This window comes from Pleurodeles waltl, chromosome 11 (genome assembly GCF_031143425.1).
Source record: "Pleurodeles waltl isolate 20211129_DDA chromosome 11, aPleWal1.hap1.20221129, whole genome shotgun sequence".
Taxonomy (NCBI): domain Eukaryota; kingdom Metazoa; phylum Chordata; class Amphibia; order Caudata; family Salamandridae; genus Pleurodeles; species Pleurodeles waltl.
The window spans coordinates 125,490,506-125,508,990 of record NC_090450.1 but is presented as its reverse complement, the minus strand read 5'-3'; the positions used below and the strand labels follow the sequence as shown (position 1 = coordinate 125,508,990).

Sequence of the window (18,485 nt, the reverse complement as noted above, 5' to 3'; positions counted from 1 at the left end):
GGGAAGGGGTACCATGGGGACCCCTTCCCATTTGCGAATGGGTTAGCACTAGTTTGAAACTGGTGCTAACTGCAATTGTTCTGTGACCGCATACACGGTCACAAAACATTGCTACATCGTGCTGCGACTCGCAATTAGGAAGGCAACGCCCCTTCCTAATTGCGACTCACAAACCTATTTTGCGATTCGGTAAATAGATTACCGAATCGCAAAATACGCTCTGCACATGCCAACAGGTTTTTTCCCTGTTGCAAACGGCCCGATTCTGAGAAACGGGCTGTTTGCAACAGGAAAATGGCACGTACATGTGCCCCTTAGTGCCTAATATTCTGGTACCATACCTAAATGGGAACCAAGTACAGTTTGTGCACTTTATTCCCGATTTTTTTACACCAAGATGTAAACCAAAAGCAAATAATGCCTGCACCCTCTATTAAATGTTATTTGTGCCAAAGTATTTTTGCATCATCCATTTACAGCTATGTATGAATAAACCTGTTAATATCTGAATAACGTCCTCAGAAGAGACGTGATGTGATGTGTTAAACAGCTCTCTGTTTCACAGTTGATGGGGATTGATCCTAATATTAAAAAGAAAAAATGAAGAGCAGAGCCATAAGGTCTTTCTGGTTTTGTATTTTTGTGTAGCACTTCGGTTGCTCACGAACAAATACCCAAAGTCTTGTTTTGTACTACCTTCCAAACTGTTACCATTTCATCCGAGGATAGACCATGTACAGCACATACACTCCTATATTTACACAGGGAACTTTCAAGTTTACTTAAAAAGAAAAGATCTGTTTTTTCTGGAATATGCACATTCACGTTAAGTACTTTTAAACACATTCCAACATAGGCATCTTCAATCCAGATAGGTTTTATGTGGCTCATAATTTTATAAATCTCCAGGGCCAGCTTTCCAGACAGAACATATCCCAGGCCACTGCAATATGGTGGGAACAACCTGAAAGGATATTCTTCATACGAAATATAATTTTTTAAAAAAATGTTTCTCTCTGAATAGTTTTCAATGAAAGTATGGCCAGTAAACAAACTATCAGAAGAATTAAACTTCTGAAGAAAGTTTAGTAAATTGGGAGTATTGATGAACACATCTGAATCGGCTTTCATGATGTATGTGGCATTTGAACAAAATTCTGAAACCCATTGGAAAGCCATTATTGTCTTTAAGGTAAGGTTACGATAAGTATCCAGAAAATTTTGTTGAATAATGTCCCCATTGAGCTTACTTTCTTCCTCTATCAATGTTTCCGTCTTGGTATCTCCAGTTGGTGCTTGGCCAAGTAAGAACAAGGTTTTAACGTGATGTCCCAACCACATGTTCACCGAACCCCATGTTAGTCTGATGGTGTGCCGGGCTAGAGCATCTTTCGGTCTTGAAGTCACCAAGATGACCAAGAATGGGTTTCTGTCTTTACATTTTACATGTTCATGTAGTGTGAAAGTGAAATTGTTCTTGTAGATAGGGTCATATTCGTAGAAATACATCCAGTTCATTTTCTGAACCAAAGTGTGTGGTTGCTGGCTGATAAGCCACATCAGTACTGTTGCAGTGATTCCAGCTATGGTAAAAAAGCAGAATTTCCAACGTATTAAATGTTTGGATGCCATGATCTTCACTGCTTCCACATCTGGAGACTACATGTGCGGCAGACCATAAGTTCCTCATGCTAGGACGGCATTCTGTAATAGCACATTGTTCTACAAGAAAGGAAAATGTGAATATTAATCAAATTAACAATCTGAGTTTTATATTTGACGCTCTAATCTAAATATTGATTGGCAGAGTGTGTTAGCAGTTAGTGTTACAGACAGCAAAAAAAAAACACTCTGGCAATGATCTTAGACAAAAACAAGGAAAGCTGGTCTGGATATTTGTAAGTGTAGCAATACACCTAGTCTAATGTGAGCTTCATTATGAGATGCCCAAAAAAAGGTGTGGTAAAACCACACCATTATTAGTTTGTGCCCTCAGAATGAAGAATAACTATATACATTGATGTTTGAGCACTGTTTCACATGGTTTTATCCCTCATTCCAGCCATATTTCCTCCTTCACATTTCACCAGGTTTTTCCTAGCAAAGGGCCAGATGTATCAAACTCATATTTTGCATTCCCTAAATAGCGAATTTTAAGAAATCGCTATTTAGGGAATGCACAATGTTATGTAACTAAATAGCGATTACCTCAAAGGAGTTGGTGGTAATAGCATTTCCTAAATGCCCGGTTCGCCTTTATTTAGGAAATGCTTGTTACATGTGCATATGGAATCGCAGATAGGCATTCCCATTGCAATTTCCAATTTAAGGAATCACGAACTGTGATTCGCAAAATGAAGTCACAATTTAAGGGAATTGCTATTTTAGTGATTCCTTATAATTGCCCTGCAAATTCCTTTCATGCATTGCGAAAGGCTATTTTGCTATCGTAAACGGTGGAATTTTGCTATTCGCACTGTTTCCGAATGCAAAATACTTTAATACATCTAGCCCAAAATGTGGAAGGGTAAATATCAGATGTGCGTGCCACGCAACCAAACTTGGTTTGTCCAAATACTCTTGCCTATGGCCGAATCATGATTTACAAGCAACTGTAACGAGGGGATATGTTGGAAAATTCAGGCTTGAATGCCGACTTCAAATACGGCTTTTACTCCTTCATTAGGTCAGCAAGTTCAATGGCAGGACTGTTATGAATATTTTTAAATAATTGTTGAATGTGTACTAATACGTTTAACACTCCTTGAGCTATTTGTTATTGGACTATAGATGGCGCACTAACGCATGTCACTGCTGCTTGGAATAGATACCTTCTGTGTTTGAAATTCAATAGTGCTGCTCTATTATGATTCACCTTCTTTACTACTTATCAATAGCAGCCCAATAATAACTTAAAATCATTCAAATAGTACAACTCTCAGTAGAAAGGTCTTGGCAGGCTGCAGCATACTACAAACTAACAGGACCATATTCAGTTCCAGCCTTCTGTAGTCATTGGGGTCATATCCTGCTATAGACTCCTCCGCTTTTCTTCGCCTGTTGATGTTTAGATAAGTTCCCACCTGTCATTGACTCCAACAGCGAGAAGAGTGTGGCTTGAATTTGTTGTGACAGTTCATTGCCCCTTACGTTCGCAACTTGTGGTTTGTAGTTGACAACACCGAAAGAGTTCTTTATGTTATGCAATGTCTCAAAAGTCCTAAATCTGCCCCTGCGGACTACAGGGGCGCAGATGATCAGGGTGGAAAACAATGTGATGCAGGCAGGGGACATTTAACATGGAGGTAGACCACAAGAGTGGTGCCACCTAGAGAGGCCTGTATGGGGTCTCTACTCATGGGAGGTTATACTAGTGCAACCTCCCATGCAGACAGGGAGGAAGAGCTGGTTCCCAGTCTACAGATATGTGTGCACACCACGCAGAAATGATTTAGTCAGCAAGCGTCCCAGGCACTCAATATGATGCACAACACTGTTCTGCAATATTGCTGTGGGATCGCTGTTTTGGTCCGCTGAAAACATTTTCCTCCATGCGCGTAGTTTCGGAAGACATTGGAAGAACCACTGTGTGAACCAGAGCAGGAGACCTTATTTCCCTATATCAGCCCTTCAAGCAAATGGGAGGTGTGAGAGCAGAAAAGGGGAGCAAACTCAGGTACGTTCGTTGAGGGGCAGCACATAAGACGATCCTGTTGATGGTCACCAAATTATCCACCAGGACCAATTTGGAGGATCATGAGACACCACTGGCCCTTAGTTTCAATCGAGCTCTGGATTAGCTTGTGAAAGGCAACATTACTAGGGCAGTTTCTTGGAAGCATCAATTCATATTTGGAAGAAAAAAAAAACATGTTGCAAGAGACATCTCACCCCTTGATCTTGCAATGTGGGGCAACAAGGTTGATACATGTTTCGAAGAAGGCGTAAGGATTTAACATAAAGAAAAAAATGCAGGCTATAATCAGGGATTAAAGGGATGCTTTGTTTCCACACCCAAAAGGACAGGAATTAAGGAGAAAAATTGTTGTCTCAGGAGTTGGACATTCACATGGATCTTCTTTCAGGTTCCTTTGCAATATTGTCACTGGCTCAATTGGGTGGCTCAAAGCAGGTACCAATTTAAAGCAAGCACTAGCAAAACTAATTGCTCTGGCATATTAGGCAAAGTTCTTCTTCATTGACTCTGTGTGTGTGTGTGTGTGTGTGTATTGTGTGCATGAGTGGAGAAATATGAGATTGATTTAATAGATGGGTGAATGGATGAGTGGTGAGAGCATGGCTGGATGAAGAAACGAGTGAACAAGCGCATGAACAGATAGCTAAATGATTGTGTGTGTGTATGTGTGTGTGGCTGGAAGAAGGGGCCACAATGTGTCTGTGAATGGGCACAGATAGTGTGTGGGGCAAAGGCAGTGTGGAGAGGCCGGGCAGTGAGTCAGCAGTGTGGGAAAGGGGCTCTATATGGGGTAGGGCCAGAGAAAGAGTGAGTGACTGAGTGTGTGAATAGTTGGGTGGGTACATGGATGAATGGCTAGACAAATGACCCTGCACATATACTGATGAAAGGACAAGGGCACTATGTAGGACGCAAGAACTATGTGGGGCAATGACAGGCTGATAATGCTGGTAGAGGCACTATAGTGAGTGATTGTTTTTTATAAAAGACAAAACATGCCTAACAAGCATCTTGAGACTGGGATTATGGCTAAAATATAAACTCAAAGGTTAGAACTTTAAAGCCTTTCACAATCAATATGAGAGGCAATCTTAGTTGCCAGGTCAATTTGTTCCAAAAGATGGATCTTGCAGTCTGAGTGATCTGCCAGCCATCGAGCAATGCTGGACCTTACAGACTGTCAAGAGTAGGTAGAGCTCAGACAAAGAGAGCTCCCCAGAGTGACAGGTCAGAAAAGATGAAAGATTAAAGACACCTATGGAATATCATGAGTAGATAGAGCGCAGAGTAAGCGCCCCAGAGTGGCAGTCCAGAAAAGATGGACGAGGCAAGGCTGAGCAGGGTGCAACAGGCTTTGAGCATCAGGCAAACACATTTAAAATTGGATTCTCTGCGTCGCTGCCAGGCAGTGATGCTCTCTACGGGAAAGCACATTTTGATCATATGATGAATCTGACAAACTCCTGTATTCTTTATTCCCTCAAATTTAGCCAGGCATAATCTAGAAGGCTAATGTACTGACTCCAACAGTAGTCCAGCCTAAAAGGCACCGAAACATCTACCACAGCACCTGAAGATCGTATGGCAGATATGTAAAAGTACGTAAAGGAAGGACATAAAAAAAAAATACTTTCCTTTCAGACTGCACTGATCTGGACATTTGAAGTACAATTTTGATCTAGCCGAATGCCCAGGGATTTCATGTTTGGTTGCAGGATAGGGCGGAGCCCAAGCAAGATGACTAGATGGAATTATCCCAGCGCTGTTTGTGATTCTAAACCAGCATAACCTTGGTCATCATGTGTTTCAGTTTAAGGACGCTGTGTCCTATTCATTGCTTTACAACAGCAAGACGGACGTGGAGACTGGCAAGAGATCCCAGAACCATACTGTCAAGGCTTAGGATAAACCGAATATCAACTTATGGTATCTTTGTACAGCCAATGGAATGAATGATCTGAGAGGGAACAAACATAGATGTCAAAGAGAACTGATGAAAGAAAGGACCCTTGTGACACACACGAGGTGACATATGTCAGTTGTATTAAATATGGATGAGTTTGGTGGACATCTAAAAAAACTGAAGAGAATCATTGTCACACAGTCCCTTTTAGCCCCAATTCCTTCAATTGGTGGAGAAGAATGGCAGTGTCCTGCTTTCTAGGCTTCAGATTCAAAGCGGCCTCCGTTCATTGTCTTGGATGAAATCCCAGCTGCCATGAATCCTGTATCTTGAATAGGTGGTCAGCAGCGTAGCTGCTATCCTATTTGAAGCTTTGCCTTGAGTGTAATTTGCACATTTGATAACTTCCAAATTTCCATCCTCCTTAGGATACAGAAATGTTTTCTTTAGCTGGACGGGAGGGGGCATCATCCCATTTTCCAAACTGCTGGAACATGCCCATCTATAAGGGAGATAATAAATATGTTTATAATCATATCAGCAACTACTGAGACCAACCGGTTCCAAATCGACATGGGCAGGGATCTTCTGTGTTCATTAGAGGCCATCCACTGCTTCTCTAGAGACAGCTGAAAAAGATACACCAAAAGTAGAGACAGGTTTCAGTGGGGTTCAGTATTGAATATGTTCAACCTCGTTCTGCATAGACTGAATGTCAGAGTAGATGTTTTTAATATTCGCAACAAAAAAACACCACCAACGTATTGCACAGAGTCTGTGAGGGCTGAACAGCATTAATGACACTGGTAACTTTGAGAAATGTTTTTATTACGGAGAACAGCTTCTTTGACATGCATGGTAAAGCCATTATGTTGTTACTCAGGAATCTAGTTTATCAGTTTGCTTGCAGATCATACTCAAATGTTGCAGCTTTCAGGATTTTACTGCCTTTAATAACAGCCTACCTCAGGGTGTCACTGAACAAATAATTTAACTGGTAGACGATTCTTGCATTCTGGGGCTTTATAGGGAGATGATTCCGGGGTGCACACTCAAGCTTAATCTTGAATGCATCAGCCGCTTGATCTAGATCACAGAAAAAGGAATTACCCGACTTTGTTGAGAGGGGTGGGGGTGCTTCAAACTCTGTTTTGCAGCCTCCAACTTAAATTTATCAAAGATTTTTATGTGCAGACTATACTGTTTACTTTGGGATTCTACCCAAATGTAGGTGTCAAGGCTCCAGTACATACTGGGCTCCTTAAGCAGGCAGATACAGTACAGTGAGTGTTACTGTGAGTGCTGGAGCTCTTGCTATGAGCAGAGATAGTGTGCCCTGGGTAGAGTCTTTAGATCATGCTGTTGGCAAAGGCAGTGCAGGGCCTGCAGGAGCTGCTGTTGCAATAAGAGATGGAGGCTATGTTCCCTTGTAATAGCAATCTCACAGACTCAAAGTAGGAGCCACATTATTTGGCCTGTTGTGTTGCGAGGTTTGTGTAGCTCCATGTCGTGGCGTTGGCTGTTTGTCCCTCCTTTTTCTTGCTCTCTCAGCACCAAGCCTGGAGTTGGTGATACAGGGCTGGTTAAGACAACCTCCGATATAGTGGCTGGCACTAATGAAAGCCCTGCCAGAGAACATGCTACCAGATCCCTAAGCAGGTAGAGGGGAAAAATTATTGAGGTCTTAAATATAATGTAGTTGAATAGTTTTATATGGCAGCCATCTTGGTGATAATTGTTTGCACCCAATACAAGGTCAACAATAAAAGAAATTGCAAAAAGAAGCAATACAATTATTATCGAAAAACACATAGTTATCTGCTCAGCGTGGATGGTACCGCTTTGGCCAGTTTTGTGGTCTTTTCATGCTTGAAAATACTCCAAAGCACAGGGTTTTCTTGTTGTTCATGTTTTTCAATTAATCAAGCCTTTTTTTTTAGCGTGCCCCTCATAAAGATGGCAGCAAATAGGAGAATTAATTAAGCCTTCTGCCTGGCTGTATTCCTTCTGAGCTTTGAGGGGAGTATGGCTCAGAGCTTAGTCTGGATCCACCCAATTGTGCGGCGAGTAGTGATCATCCAATGCTCAACTGCAGAAGAATTGCAGCAGCTTCTGGCACAAGTATAAATTAGAAACCTGTTTCTCCACTGCAATGGAAGCACTCAGTATGCAGATTAATACCCGACGAAATAGTAGCATGATGCTTAATTTGAACTTCAAGCCCCTATCTATGTATACTGTTTACTTTGCTAGTGATAACCTTAGCTGAGCCTCAGAGCCAGATGTAAGCAGGCCTGAGCATGCCCTGGTAAGAGCGTGAACTCGCCTGGATGCAAAGACCCTGATCACGACTTTCCATTTCTGGCTTCATGTTCCATCTGGCCTGAAAAAGAACAAAGACCACAGAATCAGGAAATTATAAAAAAGAAAGAAAGACGAGGGAAAAGACCTAGAGATAGAGATTAACATCTGAGGGGAGGAAAGAAGACAGATTCAAAAGATATAAAAAAGGAGAAACAACAAATGGATTTTTGGCACAAGAAAAAGTGATGCCAGGAGTCCAACCAAACAGTCTGCTGCGACAATGCCAGAAGGAACAGTGGAAGGAGGTGTGCGAATGAGGAAGAATGGGAAAGAGTCCAATGGCAGGATGCGTAATTGGACAACTGATAGCCTTCACCCACACACAATGAATAAAGCACATGGAACCACCACTGTCCAAGATGGCGGTGGCTAGGTTAGTGTGTTTTATTTGTTAAGCACAGCTGGGAAGAAAGACTCTTTGCCAGGAATATTTCCATTTTCAATTATATATCTGTACCTAATACTATGGCCATATGCATGCCAAGAAAGTAAGGTGTAGGCACAAGAGAAACATAGTTGCTTTGTGTTCCTCTTTATGTTTCAGGAAAGAGAATTATGTTGTCAACCAAAAGATGTCTAGAGGACAAGGAAAGGGGAAGGGACAAGGAAAAGACCAAAAGTAAAAGCTATGAAGCCAGTGCAAGACAAGCCAGGTTATAAAAGAGGTAAAAAAGAACAGGATAAAAAGAAAGAAGAATATAACAAACAGAAACAGAAAGCAGAATAGTGCTAAGAAAACCAAAAGACAGCAGAGGGATTGCTCTATAATTTTTTTATATGGTTTTTCCTTGTTCTAATACTTACCTGGTTCTTTTTCTCGCGGGACTCTGTGGTGGAAAGAAAGCCCAACTGAAAAGAGAGAGAGGGACTTGTGAGAAATTTCAGTTTATTCTGGAGGGAGACCTGATAACTATTGGCGATATACATATGTATTCACTGAAAAAAACAAAGGTTAAAATGACTTTATGGTGAGGTGATGTACTGCGATAATAAATAAAGTTTAAAAAAATGAAAAAACACTGGAAAGACCCATTTATAGTTTACTGATCTGAATATAGTGTGTGCCCCCGTCATGCATTGCTTATGACCCCATATAACTGCATCACAAACTATAGGTTAAATGACATTATTGGTTACATTTCAATTTGTATCACTGATGACATCATTGCACTCATGACATTATACAATCCCAAAGCACTGGGAGCTGCAAACCCCAAGTATGCACAGACATTGGCTGTGTACAACAAGGGTTGGTCAAAGGGTGTCGCGTTTGCTTTCACTGTACCAAAGAGACTGCTGGATTTGGGCTGCAGCATCCTCATCTGAATTGTGGGGAAATGAGTCCAACCCCACTACATGTGACAACTGTCAGCCTAATATGTTTCCAGCCAGCTAGCAGCGCTTCATCTCTGCCCAAGAGCAGGGATGATTTTTGGCAACCGGGCGCATGACATTGTGACTTCTCAAGGAAATCGAGGTGGATCAGATCTCATTCTTTTCTCTCAGTTACATTTGTCTCACACATGCAAAGACAAACAGAAGCAGGGAATGGTTCAATAAGATTTATTGAATCAGCTGCACCTTAGATAAAATAACATGGACTGCCATAATTAGGATAATGAACCATACTAGAAGCAGAATGGTGACAAGAAAAGTAAAACACAGGAAAAGTCCAACCATACTGTCACTATGCAAGATGTATGATTCCTACCTATGCCACTAATGTTCTATGTGAGAGCACAGCAGAATAAGCCATAATCCTTCCTTCAGTACTCCACTGGAAGACATCATCCCACCTACCTGATTATGACAGTAGTGAAGGAGCCTGTCATCTCTAGAGACACCATCCCCATATAGGCCAGAGAACCGGTAGTGTCATCGAGCAGCCGTAATAAAGTCAGACAGCATGCAGTTGTGGTCATCTGGCTGAAACCTCCCTCTAACGTGCAGAGGACAGAGAGATGTTTTTATAATAAAACAGCTAGTGTTCTGGGAAAAGTGTCTCCACATAAAAATATGTATGTTTCTGTGAAATGTTAGAGACGAGGTGTACCACTTAGGCTGGCAATCCTATCTCATTGCAAGCTAGAAGAAAGTACAGAATGAAAGAATGTTATGGTAAGAAATGTAAATGCTTTCCTAAGCGAAAGGACAGCAAGATAAAGGAAAATGAAACATCACCACAAATGTGATTGTTTCTAAAAGAATAAAAATGAAACATTACTAGGCCAAAGGACACAAGCAGCAGGCCTAGTTGCTAAAATAACATGCCCACGGACATTCCTAAAATGGCTTCACAACAAGGGCTTGGTCTGTGTCCAGGCTGTGCTCCCAAACAGAGGGGTGCAGCTAGTCACCGTTGTGCACACAATGTTTTAATTATTATTTGAAGTACTGGGGTAGCGCATGATTACTGTTCTGAGTGTGTATCCTGTCAACTTCTGAGACCTTTTCACATCTTTTTCAGGACTCTGGGACCAAGTGCCCAAGTCCTGTAATGGCAGCAGCAACGTCTTTTACGATGTTGCAGCCAGCCAATCAGATTTGTTTTGGTATTGCAGGACTCATACTGCAGTATAAAAGTTGCCGACTGAGGAGGGAAAACCTCCCTCGATCAATCAGTGGTTATATTTCCAATTTTTGAGTACCAAGGGAGTGCCTCAGTACTCCCCTGCACCCAACCATCCAGCTATCTCAATTTGTTTCAGAAGGTTAACCCCTTCTTGCCCAATTTGAGCCTCTCTTTAAATGCTATTTTTTTTACAAGTCTTTTTATTGCAAACAAAGCAGCATACAATTGGAACCCATATCAGTTACACATTAATAACAGCTCATACAAGGTACACAATATTATCCAGCCACTAGCCAGCATTACACGATCACCGTACCTAAACCATCTCTTGTGCCTAGCCCTGTAACTCCTGTCCCCCTCCCCTAACGAGAGTCGAGGATTATAGCCAGCTCCTTCTTGGTTATTCACCTGTGTCTCTGTATGCCACCCATTTTGACCATATTTTTTCGTATTTTTTCACATGTCCCCCGCTTTTGTATATCACTTGTTCCGCCCTTTGGCACCAATCCAGATCCCTCTCCCAGTCTGCAGGTCGTGGAGGGTCCCCGCTCCCCATCCCCGTGCAATATTTCATTTGGCAACGCCGGCCGCTAATTGTAGCCAGATATTCGAGTGTCTAGGCCACCCTTCGTCACCGGTAATGCCCAGGAACAGCCATTTCACCTCTAGTGTTATGTGTAGCCCAGTTACTGTACCCATTATCTGTGTCACCTGTCTCCAGAACCCCTGGATCACAGGACATCCCCACAAGGTATGGAAAAAGATCCCACTGCGTCACATCCTCTGGCACACAGGTCGGAGTCAGTAAAACCCATTCAATGCAATAGTGTTATAAAGTAATATGCTCTATGTAGAACCCTCAACTGTATGAGACGAAGCGGGCCCTTATAGCTACCTCCCTGGGGATCTAAACTGCCTCCACCCAATCCTCATCCTCGAGTGTTCCCAGATCCTTTTCCCAGGTGGCCTGCAAGGCTTTCAGAGAGTCAGGAGAGTTATTCATAATTTTCTTATGGGTCATTACTCACCAAGGGCTCTGTCAGTAATCTATCTTCTAGGGGTGATGACTCTGGTAGTTGTTCTCCTTCCACTATGTGTTTGTGTAGTGTGTGTCCAAGCTGTAACTGTCTATAGCATTCTGACTGTCCCATCTCATTCTGCTGCTCGAAGTCCTCAAATGTCAATAGAGCTTCCCCCCATACATCCGCCAGGTACTCTATCCCAATAAGCTCCCATTTCCTAAACCCCTGGAGTTTCCCAACCTCCTGCAGCAGTGAACTGGACTAATAATGGAGTTCTATTCGTGAATTTCCCTTCCCAACCCAAAAATCTGTTTGGCCGCCCTCCAGGGTCTTACCGCCGACTGTGTATGGAACAGCAGTCTATGTAACTGCCCGCCCCCATATAAGAGCTCGAGTAAGCCCCCAGATCCCATTGCCTCTCAGTCCACCTGAAATGCCAGGTTCTCTCCTGCCGCAAACACCCAGTCATTGATTATGCACAGTTGTGCTGCCCAAAATATATTTACATATGTCTGGGACCGCCAGTCCTCCCTCAAACACTCCCCTCTGGAGTTTAGTCAGGGAGATGCGTGAGCTACCAGCGTCCCATAGGAGCTTCCTCAGTTCACTATTGATATTGAAACACCCCGGGCAGCCCCCTGTAGGGGGTATTTTGAAGGCAATACAGCAGCCGTGGCAGGGCCATCATCTTGAATAGTACAGCGCGTCCCATCAGAGAAACTGGGAGTCCCCGCCACTGGGAGACATCCGCCTGAAGACGTCTCAGCTGTAATAACAGGTTTTCTTCCAGGAATCTGGGCACGTTTTGTGTGACATTAATACCTAGATAACGGAACCCTTCTATTGCCACTGGGGCAACACACTGCATAGGCAGCTCCAGGGCACCCACTGTCAGCGGGCAGACCAACGATTTGTCCCAGTTAATTTTGTACCCCAAGTAACTGCCAAATCTTTGGAAGATATGAAGCAGCCTATTCACAGTGACTCACGGTCACGCAGCGTATAGTAGAATATCATCTGCATACAAAAAGATACGTTCCTCCCATCCCACACTTCCAACTATCCCCTACACCAAAGGGCCTTGTCTTACCCAAGCAGCCAGCGGTTCCAGCGCCAGTGCAAAAATCATGGGGGACAGGGGGCATCCCTGTCTCGTACCTCTGTATAGTGCAAACGGGCAAGATATTGTCCCATTCATCCACACCCTCGCCAGGTAGGATCGGTAGAGGAGCTGTATCCATCCGCAGAATGCAGGACCAAATCCCAGCCTACCCAGTGCCGCAAACAAATATGGCCATTTTATACTATCAAATGCCATCCTGGCACCTAGTGATAGTACTACCACCTCTTCATGATAAGCATGGTTCGTCATGTGCAGGACCCCAGACAGGCACTGGAGGTTAAGTCTAGTGCCCCTCTGGAGCACAAACCCTGCTTGGTCTGGGTGAATCAGTTTTGTAATTACCTTCCTCAGCCTGCTGCCTAAGATCTTTGCCAAGACCTTACCCTCCACGTTCAACAATGAGATGGGCCTGTATAAACTGCAGGTCTCTGGGTCTTTACCTTTCTTTGGAATTACTACTATAGTGGCTATTCTCTGATCCCTTGGTAGATCCCCTCTGCCCTTGCTGTCCTAAACATTTGTAGCATATACTTTGCCGCATCCTTGACTACACACTTGTACAACTCGACTGGGATGCCATTTGGCCCGGCAGCCTTTCTGGACTGTAGCTCCTGAAGGGCCTGTCCAACCTCTTCCTCTGACAGTTCCTCCTCCAACTCATTGCGGTCCTCTGGCGTGAGGGTCCACAGAGAAACATCTTTCAGGAGGTCTGCACATTCCACCCTGTACAATTCGACTCTGGACTCATACAGCCTCTCGTAGTACTCCGCAAATGGTTTGGCAATGTCCCCACCGGTCTTGCACGCCTTTCCTGCCGCATCGCGAACTGTCAACACCCAATTCTCCCCCTTCCTCTCATTGCAAGCCAGGCTATTAGTTTGTTGGCCTTGTCCCCTACATTGTAAAATTGTCACTGAGTTGCAGGTGCCTATGCCCTCGCCCTGTTATCTGCCAAATTCCTCAACTCTTGCTGGCGAAGCCTAGGTCGATGACATCGCTCATGACACGGCCGGCTGCTCTGCACAGCTGCCATCTCGAGCGCCCTGATTTCTGTTTCCAGACCCTCTACTTTGATCAATTGCTCCTTTTTTAGCCCACCTATCAGTGCTTGCACCTGGCCTCAGATTACTGCCTTGTACGCCTCCCACTGGATAATTGGCGATGACACCGACCCGTCATTTTCTTGGAAGTACAGAGTGGTCTGTTCTCTTACCCTGTCCCTGAATTCAGGATCTGTAAAGTGCCAAGGGACTAGCCTCGAGGGCAGCTCCCGTTCCCCATTCAGACCGCTGAGCACCACCATCACGGGGCAGTGATCTGAGATCCCCCTCACAAGATGAGTTGCCCCTATATAACTGTCCCGCCTGGGGTAGAGCACGAACATGTAGTCTATTCATGAAAATTGTTGTGCGCTGTTGAGAAGTAGGTATATTAGTCCCCCCCCGGATTGTGTTCCCTTAAGAGGTCCACCAGACCAAATGCCTCTACGAACACCCTGAGGGGACTCTCACCCCCCCACCACCTCTTTGGGCCCTGACAATCTATCCCTCCTGGCATCCATAATATCATTCATATCGCCACCCAGGATCAAGCTGCCCTTGGGCAGTCCCAAAAGCTCCCCCCAGCTCTCAGAACATGTCCCCCTGAAGCCTGGGAGGCACGTAGAGTGAGAAAATGTTTATCGTTTGACCCTTCCAGGTACCCATCTGCATTACGAATCTGCCCAAGGGGTCTGCGCGCATGTCCCCCATGGCATATGCCACCTTTGTGTTGACCAGTATTCCGCCCCCCCTCGAACTAGTTGTATAGCCCGCATGTGCAACCATGGAGTAGCCCATTCGATCTAGTGCCTTATATCTGTTCCCTTTCAAATGAGTTTCCTTAAGCAGGATAATGTCTAGTGTGTGTCGCCGGATGTATTGTGAGACTACAGTACGCTTAATTTTGTTTCCAAGGCCATTGACAATCCAGGTCATAATCTTGACCTCTCTTTTATGCTGTCCTATCTATGTATGCCAACCCTTCCCGTTTTGAAGCCGTGTCCCCACCCTGTGAGCATTGTGTTGCTGATCTGAAACAAGAAATTTCTAGAAGCACGGGAACTATCCCTAGATAACCTTCCCCAGAACTCCCCCTCTTCCTGCAACCCTGCATTGTAGACCTGAACCTGCCCACCTCCCCAACTTGCAGAGCGCCTGTTGCCCTAAAACAATCTAAGTAGTAAAGGACTGGCTGGCATCATCAATCAGCTTTTGGAAAGAATATGTGTGAGCCCTACACCCTTTGTCTAGCTCAATTAACCGTGCATCGGCTCTACCTAACTGCCAATTAAGCGTTGTTTTGTTCGTAGTAGGGTGACTGCCTCCTGGCAATCCTCCCTCGTTACACATCAACACCCTGAGTCAAGTATATTTCTGAACCATCTGCCTTTCGTATGTTTGCGTTCACTCGTTCATTGGTCCCGACTGTCGCTACTCAGTGTCTGCCGGAACACTCTCTCCTTCCCGGTGTCCATCTCAACGTTTCCCCCAGTCCTCGGCGTGGTTCTGGTCTGATGTTGACGGTACCGATTGTACCTTTGCAACCCTAATGTGTTGGTCCGAAGTCCTGGTTGACTTCTTGCTTATTTGGGTATGCTTTCCCCCCGAGCACCAGCCCTCGATCCAGTCCCACACATCTGCCGGTGTAGCGAAGAACCAAGATTTACCCTCCGCTACCACTCTGGCTGGGAAGAGCATCATGTATTTGATGTATTTTGCTCTCTGGGCCTTCTTGACCTCATCAAAACTCCGTCGCTGACGTTGAACTTGTAGTGTAAAGTCTGGAAAGAGCCACACTGTGGTGTTCTCATAAGGGAGGTCTCCCTGTGACAAAGCTGCTTGCAGAATGGCATCTCAGTCTCAGTGGTTGAACACCATAGCTATGATAGTCCTTGGCGGGGCCCCCAGCCTAGGTGGCGGCACCGGCACCAGCGCCCTATGCGCCCTATGCGCCCACTCGATGGAGAAGAATTTGGAGAGCGTTTTTGGATGGAGGTGGTTGGTTATCAAGACTTCCAGGAAGAGGTCTACAGAGGACCCCCTCAGCCCCCTCTGGACCCCCACCACCCTGATATTGTTTCTCCTCGCACTGCCTTCTTGCTCTTCTAGCCGGGCCGCCAGCTAAGCCTGCTGTTTTGTTAGGAACTAGACCTGGTCTTCCAGCTTTTTTGTTGTGGATTGCAATAGGTAGATGTGCGATTCTGTAGATTTAACTTTTTCAGATATCTTGTGAAAATCCGCTCGTAGGAGATTGACATCTAGCGTCACACCATCCACCTTCTCATATTGCCTCCATTATGGGCCCCAGAGAGGGCTCTGCTTCTTCCGGCCGCTCCCCATCTGCAGCACTCACTGCAGGTTGCTTCGCCACTGTGTACTTGTCCATTTTATTTAACTGTGCATGTGGGTGACTCTTTGGTTTCACCATTATTTCTACCCTCCCCCCACGTGGGCTCTGGGGGGTAGGAGTGGGAGAAACCCCCTTTCGCCGCAAATTCTCCCAGGCCGCAGCTTGCCCACACTCATTCAATGTGCCCCACACGCACCTGCCCGCGGGCCCTGCCAGTCCGGACTGGGCCCCTCTGGCCCCTACTGTTGTCACCTTTCAACCTTGCGCCCTGCTGCTCCTCTGCCGGTCCGTGCCCTCAGCGGTCTGTCTCAGCCACGTCCCTCCACTCCCTGCTGTGTGCTCTCTCTCACTGCTCTGGCCGCCTCTGCCTCATGGGCCTATATATCGGCAGTCGTGTGTTATCCAGGTAGGCACACACAGCCTGCCTTGGCGAGCCGAGCCTTCATCCTTTCCAGGCTCGTCCGCTCTCCTCACTGTCCTCACTGCTCCCAAGGTGTCCGGGTCTCAGTGGCCCATTTTTGGGGGGGCTCAGCTGGGCCAGCCGTCCCGTCCTGGCCTCAGCGCTACACACACACCTCCCCCCACCAACGTTCTTCAAAGGGGGGATGTCTGGGGCCTGAGGTCCTATGCCCCCCTTCCAGAGTGCTCCGGGACAGGCCCCGCTTCCCCCGCCGGCTACCGAACCCTCTCCCTGACCGCGAGGGCCCCACGCATCTCCCGGGCCTCCGTCATCGTGCCTCATGGGCCGAGCTACGTGCCCCCAGGCCCACGCTTCTCACTCAACAGCAAGTACCGGGCCAAAGCCGACCAGATGCTTCACAGTCTCTCTCCTGCAGCTCGGTCGGCTCACCAGCACTCCTCTCCTTTTGGCACCTTCAGCCGCTGCTCTATGGAGCACCGCAGGCCCGCTCCTTTGCTGCAGTCACCACACCAAGCCGCCCGTGGGTCACCGAAATTCCGCACCAGTGCGGTCTGCCAGGGTGACATTCCTTCTTCTATGGGGCAGTTCTACTGTGCTGATGTTTTCGGATTGTAGGCAGATGTCAGGTTTAATTAGGTGCGGTTACCGGAGCCCCTTTACATTGCAGCCATCTTGGCTGCTGACAAGCCACATCCCCCTAAATGCTATTTTCTTGAAAACCGCTGAACAGATTTAGACCATATCACACAAATCACACTTTCTAAGTTCTAACTTTCTGCCAAATTTGGTGTGATTCTATTCAGCTGCTTTTTCTATACTGAAGAACACATTTTGCTATGGAAATAAAAATAGGGAATCACATTTTGAGCACCTTCCTTTTTCTTGGCATAACTTTCCATGAAGATTCCAAAGCAGATAAACTTGTTTGGCATAATTTTGTGCAGCTTCAACAACACTAGGTAGTTATAGTTAGGACCAAGTTTCTATAGAAAAAGTTTTTTTTTTTTTTACTTTCCTATATCTTTGGCACCAGTTGACCAATCTTCAACAAATCTTGAAATTTTGCAAAAAAAAATTTGATGCTCACGTCAGCTGCTGTCTGAAAAGTTTTGGGGTGATCCGTCAAGCAGGGATGAGAAGAAGGGGGGGTCCTAAAACCCTTTTTCCCCATTCATTATTCCATAGGGATTTTGAACAGCAATAGTGCCGAACTGCTGGACATAACTACATCCGATTTGGCAGAAAGGTAGTAGTTTTTTTGTAATTAAAGAAAAAACAAATGTGTATATATAGGGACGAGAAGGCTCTGTGAACCCTCTCAATCTTGTGCTGATATCTGATTTTCTGCCAACACTTCAACAAGGAATATTTGGCAACCATTTTGCTTCAGCTGAGTCCCAGACAGAAATGAAAAAAACAAAAAATAAGAAAAGGGGCCAGGGCAGGGACACCCTGACCCCTTAGCAGAGGGACCCCTTCAGAGCAAAAAAGCATTTTTTTGAATTTTTGGCGGGATACACGGCTGATCTGCTGAATATAAAAAAAAACAAGTGCAGGCTCCAGCGCTTCTTTCACTGTAGCCCCTGGACGGGCCAGGTACCGGAGGCATTCACATTTGCAATGTGGGAGGGCTGCCAGACAGCCCCCAAGCCCAGGGGACCCCCCGGGGCTCTTATTGTTAACAATGCAGGGGCCACGTGCCCCCCCTGCAACCCCAGGGACCACCACCTCCCCTGGCCTAATTTTGGAACACATAGGGGGTCTGTTGCTGAATCCGATGTCCCGGGGACCACAACCTCCCCTGGGCAATTAAGTTGGAGGGGGCCGCGCCACTCATGGCATGGGGACCACCACCCCTGCTGAAGCAAGTGTCTTAATTAGAGATTATTAATGAGTATCTGTGTATTTTGAATAATGAATTTTGTAGAAAATGAAATAACGTAGAGCAATAATGCACACGTTTGAAAATATGACCTCAGAGAATGGCCACCAG

At 45.5% G+C, this 18,485-nt stretch overlaps 1 protein-coding gene across 7 annotated transcripts in view; it reads right to left on the bottom strand.

The window, feature by feature from the left end:
* Positions 1–620: 620 nt before the first annotated feature.
* Positions 621–18,485, bottom strand: part of LOC138265485 (UDP-GalNAc:beta-1,3-N-acetylgalactosaminyltransferase 1-like) — an 85,630-nt gene continuing 67,765 nt past the window's right edge. For 3 of the 7 annotated variants that reach the window (XM_069213241.1, XM_069213238.1, XM_069213242.1), the window contains 3 exons: positions 8,769–8,813; positions 7,927–7,983; positions 621–1,722 (listed from right to left, as the gene is read on the bottom strand). In XM_069213241.1, the coding sequence (XP_069069342.1) occupies positions 661–1,632 (972 nt within the window). In that variant the 5' untranslated portion in view covers positions 1,633–1,722; positions 7,927–7,983; positions 8,769–8,813 and the 3' untranslated portion in view covers positions 621–660. The other 4 variants (XM_069213243.1, XM_069213239.1, XM_069213240.1 and 1 more) reach the window with 3 other exon arrangements.